The 8,697-nt window shown below is 45.1% G+C and overlaps 1 protein-coding gene across 1 annotated transcript; it reads right to left on the reverse strand.

The window, feature by feature from the left end:
* Window positions 1–248: 248 nt before the first annotated feature.
* On the reverse strand, window positions 249–7,746 carry LOC133136731 (high-affinity choline transporter 1-like). Its single transcript, XM_061254408.1, has 8 exons — window positions 7,563–7,746; window positions 5,995–6,108; window positions 3,236–3,391; window positions 2,772–2,920; window positions 2,278–2,421; window positions 1,442–1,595; window positions 891–1,108; window positions 249–779 (listed from the first exon to the last, which is right to left on the reverse strand). The coding sequence occupies exons 1-8, from the start codon at window positions 7,744–7,746 to the stop codon at window positions 249–251; spliced, it is 1,650 nt and encodes a 549-aa protein (XP_061110392.1).
* Window positions 7,747–8,697: the final 951 nt, after the last annotated feature.

Below are 8,697 nucleotides of genomic sequence, written 5' to 3' on the forward strand. Positions count from 1 at the left end.
GGAACCAGCTTGCTCATTAAGGTTGAGTCTGATTTTGACTTGATTTTGATTTTGATTTTGATTTTGAGTCTGATTAGGAGGGAGATCTTTTGTTCTGTGAATTTTCCCCTACAACACTTTCAGCCCACAGGCAGTTGATGGGGTGGTAGGTTTTCTGATTGAGAGTTTAAAGTGAGCACTGTTAACAGTTCTAACTGGCAATTGGGGGGGTATGTCTAGAATCAGCTGTAAATTTTAAACCAACCGCCCTAACAGCTTGTGTCCAGCAGTTGATCTGAAGCCGCAGGCTGTTCGTTATCAGCGTTACCGGTCACGTTAGCACATCCCACGCGAGGCGCGTCTGTCCCAGCCGGCCGGAGATCCCAGCTCCTCGGCAGCACGCCTCGGTGGAGCAGCTCGGCCGTGGCGTAGGAGATCAGGGCGGTGCTGCACAGCGACAGCAGCATGGCCAGGCTCCGGTGAGGGAAGTGCTGGACGTACACGCCGTCGACGAGCCTGCAGCCGGGGAAGTGGATGACGGGGGGCAGGTGGAGTAAGGGCTCCCCGCTCAGCAGCCTCAGGGCCACGCCCGAGACGTAGCCGCCCACGGCGCCGTACACGTTGGTGACGGGCAGGTGGAGGACGCACACAAGCTGGGGCAGAACCACGGTGTACAGCACGTCGGTACTGAAGACGAAGAGCGGCAGAAAGCTGTCCTCCAGGAAGGACAGTCCCATTCCCGCCAGCCCCACCACGGTCACCGAGCCCTTGATCACCCACTGCAGCTCTCGGTCGGAGGCCTGGGGAAGAGAGACACGGGGAAACGTGTCGCTTCCTTAGCGTCACACCATGGACTCATCTGCTTTCTAATCAATTCTTTGTAGATGTTATTGGATATAAAAAGGACTCACCTGCTTTCTAATCAATGCTTTGTAGATGTTTTTGCTAAATAAGGAGGCTGAGGCCAGGAGAGCGGAGTCCATGGATGACATCACAGCCGCTGCTACAGCCCCGGTGCCCAAGATGGAGATGTAGTTGGGCACGAGGTGCTGCAGAGCGATCGGGAGGATTTTACCGGCTTCTCCGCGCTCATAGGGAGAGGGAGAACCGTAACTGGTCATGTTCCAGTCTGGAAAAAAGGTTCTTTATTAATTACTTATACTTCTCCCCCACACAAACATTATTGGCATTTGGCAGACGCTCTTATCCAGCGCGATGTACAGTTGATTAGACTAAGCAGGAGACAATCCTCCCCTGGAGCAATGCAGGGTTAAGGGTCTTGCTCAAGGGCCCAACAGCTGTGCAGATGTTATTGTGGCTACACTGGGATTCGAACCCCCAACCTTGCTTGTCCCAGTCATTTACCTTAACCACTATGCTACAGGCTGCCCCTAGATGCAATATAATCTCATATAAAGGAATGGTTGGATAATAGGGTAAGGAAAGAAGGATGAATTCTCACTTGTTGATGCAGCCACTGCCCCAGCGAGTATTGAAGGAATGCCCATGATGCTGGAAAAACCAGCTGCAGAGAAACACATGACCTGGGCATCTCTGACCGACGATGCTGACAGGATTCTCTGGTGCAAGGATTGATAGGCCAGACCTCCAAGACTCTGAGAGAAAAAAAACCAAAACATGTTAGACGGAAGTCAGTGGCGTCATGCCTAGCACAAGTTATGCTCTCAGTTTGTGCTGGCTTCATAGCCCTCACAACTACAAACAAGCCCTCGCAGCTACAAACAAGCCCTCACAACTACAAACAAGCCCTCGCAACTACAAACAAGCCCTCACAACTACAAACAAGCCCTCGCAACTACAAACAAGCCCTCACAACTACAAACAAGCCCTCGCAACTACAAACAAGCCCTCGCAACTACAAACAAGCCCTCACAACTACAAACAAGCCCTCGCAACTACAAACAAGCCCTCACAACTACAAACAAGCCCTCGCAACTACAAACAAGCCCTCGCAACTACAAACAAGCTTGCCAAAATTCAGCAAGTAAAATGATTTCTATACAAAAGGAAATTATGTCATTTGGTTACGGCTTATCGGTCAGCGTGTAGTCTAGTGGTTAAGGGCCCCTCAAGGTCAATAGTTCAAGCCGCGGTGTAGCCACAATAAGAGGCTTGCAGTTGTTACACTCTAGATCAAGTGATTTTTAGCTGTGAACATGTTTGTACTGTATGCCTACTCTACTATGCAACATTTTGTTCATGCTGTTATTTGTTATTGGTGCCTTAAATCGTATAAATGCCAATGAAGGTATGAGGTACACCAGATTCTGCACTCACCAAAACCAGGAATTCATCTATCCACAACCCCACATCCCCTGGCTCCAACATTCCCACCCAAGGAGCTTGGAAGGTGCCATTGAATGCTGTAAGCGTGATGTCAGTGGATGCTGGATTCAGCATCATGAATGGAACACACAGCCACTATTACACACAAACACAGACACAGACACAGACACAGACACACACTCACACACACACACACACACACACACAAACACAAACACAAACACAAACACAAACACAAACACAAACAAAAACACAAACAAGATGTTGCTGCCATGCATGGATTTTTGCTGAAATAGAGCTGAACCCCTTGACCACATCTGCATGCTTTTATGCATTTAGTTGCTGGCCCATGATTGGTATGATTAAATATTTGCATTAACAAGCTTGTGTATAGGTCTACCTTATACAGTGCATTGCAAAACACTGGAAAGGAGATCAACATATAACAACACATTCATTCTCAGATTCTATAAGAATAAGCTTACCATACTAACAGCAATGAACAGCAGCTGTATGATGTCAGTATAGGCCACGGAGAACATTCCCCCGAGAAGTGTGTAGATTATGCCCACAGCGGCCGAGGTGCATATGGAGTAGAAAGAGGATATATCCAGAATCACGCTTAAGGTTCCTCCTGTCACAGAGAAGAACAACTGTGCAAAACAAAGTTTTATCTACTCTTAATTCTAGGCCAAACAACTTAACAAAACAAGCTCGGCTTAACAATACAAGCTGTTTGGAACATCAACCCCCCCCAGCCATTATGGGGCTTCATAGGCATTATGAGGCTTCTGTGAGTTTAAGAGGGAACAGTCATAGACGCAGGCCAAGCCGCATGTTGCGTTCCAGACAACTTGGAAGTCGAGGTTTTCTGACCTTCTACTAGAAAAAGCCCCAATAGAACACGTCACTCAAAGACAGGACATGACAAGCAGCACCATAACTTTACCTAAACTCGCCAAGGTGCTTGCTACCACGAATATGTCACTGATCAGGATAGGAATCAGGAGAGCACAGCTCACAGTATCCCCGTACTTCAGCTGAAACGGGTCCATCATTGTAACATACTCCTTTTCCCTCAGTGGTTTAGCAAAGAAAAAACCAGCTATAAGGAAGGAGAGAGAGAGAGAGAGCGAGAGAGAGAGAAAGAGAGAGAGACACTGGAAACAACATCACTAAAAATTAAAATTATTACTATTATTATTATTATTATTATTATTACATGACAAAATGTAGAAAGGCGCTGTATATTACTGCTGGGAGGTGAGTCTTGGGATGTAACAGGGAGGTAGTGAACAGGAGCGCAGTAATTATGCGCAGGGTGGCCTGTAGTATAGTGGTTAAGGCACAGGACTGGGACATGCAAGGTCAGTGGTTCTAATCCCGGTGTAGCCGCAATAACATCCATATAGCCGTTGGGCCCTTAAGCGAGGCCCTTAACCCTGAATGGCTCCAGGGGAGGATTGTCCCCTGCTTCGTCCAATCAACTGTATGTCACTCTGGATAAGAGTGTCTGCCAAATTCCATTAATGTAATGTAATGCATAGTCTTAGTCTTATCAAGAGATAGTTTGAATACACAGCGTATGTGATGCGATGTGCCAAAGGGTGTATTACCACATACTTCTCAACCACGGAATGCTGGAAGTATTTCAAGATTCCAAATCCGCGTTTTTTTGTTTACCAAAATTAAAACTCACATTTTGGTAAACAAAAAAACGCGGATTTGGAATCTTGAAATACTCGTCTACTCTGCAGCTACAAAATCCATTACGCATCGCAATGCGCAAATATGAAAGAATTTTATAAATATGAAGCCTAGCTCACTTCCGGTTGGTCCTCCACAGGTGCCAGTTTCCTTTGTACAACATCGTCAACCCGGCTGCTATTGAAAACAACGTCTTAACAAGTCAGAGAGTCGGGGAGACGTCATCATGGACCCAGCATGTGAGCCGCATGAGATTTACATTACAGCGTTCGGCCCCTGCTTTTACGCCGATCACGAAAGCTGTGCTCTGCAGAGCGACTGTGCGGGAAGAGTGTCAGAGGGAGTGGGGTTTTGTGCCATTTTTCTCAATGTGCCTATAATATGGCTCAATTAATTTTCCGTTAGCATAACAAAATAGCAATATTTTCACAAATGAACAATGATGTTTATTCCACAGCTATGCTGGGAGGCAATTCATTTTTGGAAACAAACAAGTAAAACTGTTGCCTATATTGTCCCGTAAAACATTTTTTCCCTACACTACCAAGAATGAGCTCAAAAATGTTTTGTTGCAATTTTCTTTTTTTTTTGCTTATTTTAACTGTTGGGCTCAATATGACCCCATAAAATCTTAACGTAGTAGGAGGGTCAAACCTCCCAACTAAAGCTCATGCATCCAGAATATTCTGCAGCTCGTTGACATCCCCATCTTCTCAGTCCTCTTCACAGCAGTGGCTGATGGGCCAGTTCTTACACCTAGCTCACTTCTAGGTGAGACTGTGACAAACGTTCACAAAATGTTGAAGGCAATTTTCTCAAAACCATCTCGCTCTGTATCCCCTTAACCGTGTTGTGTCACATATTTACATAAGTTATTACGGTTAAACAGATAAGATAAGTAGACTCTCCTCAGTATTTGAACCTATAACTTTTCATAACTTCATAACATTCATAACATATCCATGCTGGATTGTGGATGACTTCCCACCACCTGAAGCTCAACTTTGCCAAAACTGAGCTTCTCTACATCCCTGCTAAGTCCTCTCCGTCAATCGACCTCTCTCTGACTGTTGAGGACTTTGCAATTTCCTCCTCCCGTACGGCAAAGAATCTTGGGGTGACTCTTGATAACTGCCTCACCCTGGCTCCACAAGTATCCTCCACTGCCAGAACCTGCAGGTTCTTTCTGTATAATATACGCCGTATCCGTCATCTCCTGACGGAGAAAGCCACCCAGCTCCTAGTCCAGGCGCTCGTCATTTCCCGCCTGGATTACTACAACTCCCTCCCAGCCGGTCTCCCAGCGTGTGCCATCAAGCCTCTCCAGCTGGTCCAGAATGCTGCAGCCTGCCTGATCACCAGTCAGCCCAGGTCGGCTCATGTCACCCCGCTTCTCATTGGCCTCCACTGGCTTCCGATTGCAGCACGCATTCATTTCAAGGCCCTAGTGTTGGCATTTCAGGCTGCTAAGGGGACTGCCCCACCTTACATACAATCCTTGATCACTCCCTACTCCCCAGCTAGACCACTCCGGTCTGCCAGCTCTGGTTGCCTTATGGTTCCCTCTCTACGTGCACCTGGCGGTCGAGCTGCACGTTCACGCCTGTTTCCGTTCTGGTTCCTCAGTGGTGGAATGACTTGCCTACCACTGTCAGGACAGCAGAATCCCTCCCCCTATTTCGACGCAGACTCAAAACCCACCTTTTCAAACTCTACCTCAGTCCTCCCTCCTCATTCCCCCCGCCCCTCCTTTCTGATATCCCGAACCTTGTCTAACCCCCCCCCCCCCCCCCCAAAAAAATAAAAATAATAATAATATAATAATAATTTGCACTTATGATGATGACTATGTTTCGAACAGCATTGCATTTTCCTAGTTCTGGATGTGATGCTTTGACTTGTGGTAGAACCTATGCACTTGTAAGTCGCTTTGGATTAAAAGCATCTGCCAAATGACAAAAATGTAAATGTAAATGTAAACAGGATGTAAGCTGTACCTACCTAATAAAAAATTAATGATGAAGTCCAGGGGCATTGTTGCCCAGATCAAGCCCTTTGTAGGGTCGTAGGTAGCTGTAGATGTTACCATGATGTAGGCTCCTCCAACCCATGTAGCTAGAAGACAAACACAGACCTTGTTTCACTTCAAAACATTGGTGCTAGCCTTCCAAGCAGTTAAGGGGTCTTCCCCAGCTTACCTACAAAAAATCATCAGACCCTACACCCCTGCCAGACCTCTTCGTTCAGCCTCCACAGGTCGCTTGGCACCTCCCCCTCTCCGAACCTCCACCTTACGCTCACGACTACTGTCTGTTCTGGCTCCACGGTGGTGGAACAAACTCCCCATTGAGGTCAGAACTGTAGAATCTCTCCTCACCTTCAAGTGCAAACTGAAGACGCACCTCTTCAAGCAGCACCTCTCCCCATCCCTCCCTACCTCCCTGTGAACCTTAATTGTTGTCTTTGTGATTTACTTTGTGTTTCGGTATTTTTAGTTGGCTAGGTAAGCAGTATTTAGATAGTTAAGTTTGGTCACTTTTGCTTTGTTGTTTGTTTGTTTATTTGTTTGTTAAAAAAAAAAAAAAAAAAAGATAGGCCCTCGTCCTTATCTTTGTTGTACAGGTAGCAATTGAAATTGTACTTCCCTCTAGGGTCTTTCAGCGCACTTATCCCTGGTTATGGGTATGCACTTTGTTGTACGTCGCTCTGGATAAGAGCATCTGTCAAATGCCAATAATGTAATGTAATGTAACTTTTGTAATGCAGCATCTGTTTCTTGATTGCTGTTGTCAGCAGTTTGTCTCAAGCCAACACATTCTTTTCATGAAGCATTACTTATCTTTCAGGCCAAGACCTTCCCTCCCCAACATCAAAAACAGGTTGTTTAACCAACAAATTCATTAGAATTTTCAGATACTGTCTTGGTTGACCACGCCCAGGCAGTTTGGGTGAACATTTATTGTGCAAAATTTAGGCTTAGGAAATGTAGTTTTAAAAAACATTTAACTGACTGAATAATAATGCCCGGCAGATTTCCCAAGGGGGAGCATCAAATGAAACATGAAACCACTGTAAATAAGTTTCCATGTTTTTATGTATGTGGTTTTATGTTTTAAATATGTAGGTTCCAAACGTATGTAATGGCTCAGTTTGGAACCTACATATTATTATCTTTATTTTCCTCCCAATTTACTAGGCAATTGTACCCCCCTCTAATTCAATTCGAGTTAGTGTTAGATACACTGCCGGCACCCTGCCCCCTGGTGGGCTGAGGAAGAGCGACACGCCTTCTTCATGACGTCTCATCTCTCTAATCGTGTCCGTGGTTCCAAGGCGTCCGAGGCAGTTATTGTACGGCGATCAGCTAACCCTGTCAAGACCCTCCCTCTGGAGCGGCGAGCCAATTATGCCGCTCCACATGAGCCGGCCAAACTTGGCTTTTGGCAGGACGGTCCCCGGTGTGCAACTGCAAACAAAATGATCCAAAAATAATCCATAATTTCGCAACATATGGTTCAGTGTATTTTATTTTCAATGTCAGTCTTTGCTGAGGGAGTAATCACACTCACCTGTCATTGTGAAAATTCCCACAATGATATTTATTTTTCGACCAGCGATCAGGGTGACTTCTGTTCCAGTCCCAGTGGTTCTCTTCTCCTCTTGCCTGGACCTTCGAGATGCCCATATTCCAGTTGCCAGAATGATCACATAAAACACAGCTACAGCTATCACCCCCGGGATGTTTACAGCCATCTTCTCCCTCTACTGCTACTGCAAATGAGACAGGAAAAATTATTTTAACAAAATCAACTCTACAACCCTCACCTCATTACAATAACAATAAAAGGCACCTCAAACAATAAAAGGCATATTCAAACCATCTTTGATACCATTACTTTTTTTCAAAAAATCATGTTCCAATATAAGGGGCTATACCAAAGCAAACTTCTTGTTGTTGGGTAAATGCATTGCTAGGTCATTTCCATACCAAACTATTGTAAAACCTGGCAAGCATCTTGTACAGGGTTTTCTACGCTTTCCAAGAAGGTATGCGTCATATTCAGATTATGAATATTGCTGCGTTCTAATTTTGACATAAAATAATGTGATGCAGGTCGGTTAGCACAGGTTAAGTAATCGTCTTTGGAGAGCTTTGGAGACACTTTGGGCATGCTTTATAAAAACATACTCTCATACATGTGAATACAAAACCCGTGAATATAATTTTCTTTACATTTTCTATCAAAGATTCTGTTTTCATAGAAAAAAAAGCTTTTGTGAATGTTGTCTAATCTCATTCATGTGTCTAGACAAACAGATATGCAGATGTTTGGTATTTGGAGAGATTTGGGAACACTTGAAGACATCTGGGTGCAGCTTTGTGAAACGACTCTTCTTCAAATCTTCAAATCTTCAATTTGTCGAAAAAAACATCTTCGCGAGGGAAAAGACGACACCAGGCAGCAAGATCTTCAGGAAAATCAGACTTTATTAGCACATGTGCATAAAGCCGGATCAGCTCTCCAGAACTGAACCCCGACTGTCATTTGTACACTCATTTTATACACAGTTACTCCACCTACAACTCCTCCTCAAACCTCATTCTGGCAAATCACCCACACTTTTCTTATCGTAACTCCTCCCAAAGCTCCTCCCACAACGTCATTGTGGAAAATTGCCAACGGTCCTTATGCTCTGCCAACT

Source organism: Conger conger, chromosome 9, assembly GCF_963514075.1.
Source record: "Conger conger chromosome 9, fConCon1.1, whole genome shotgun sequence".
Taxonomy (NCBI): domain Eukaryota; kingdom Metazoa; phylum Chordata; class Actinopteri; order Anguilliformes; family Congridae; genus Conger; species Conger conger.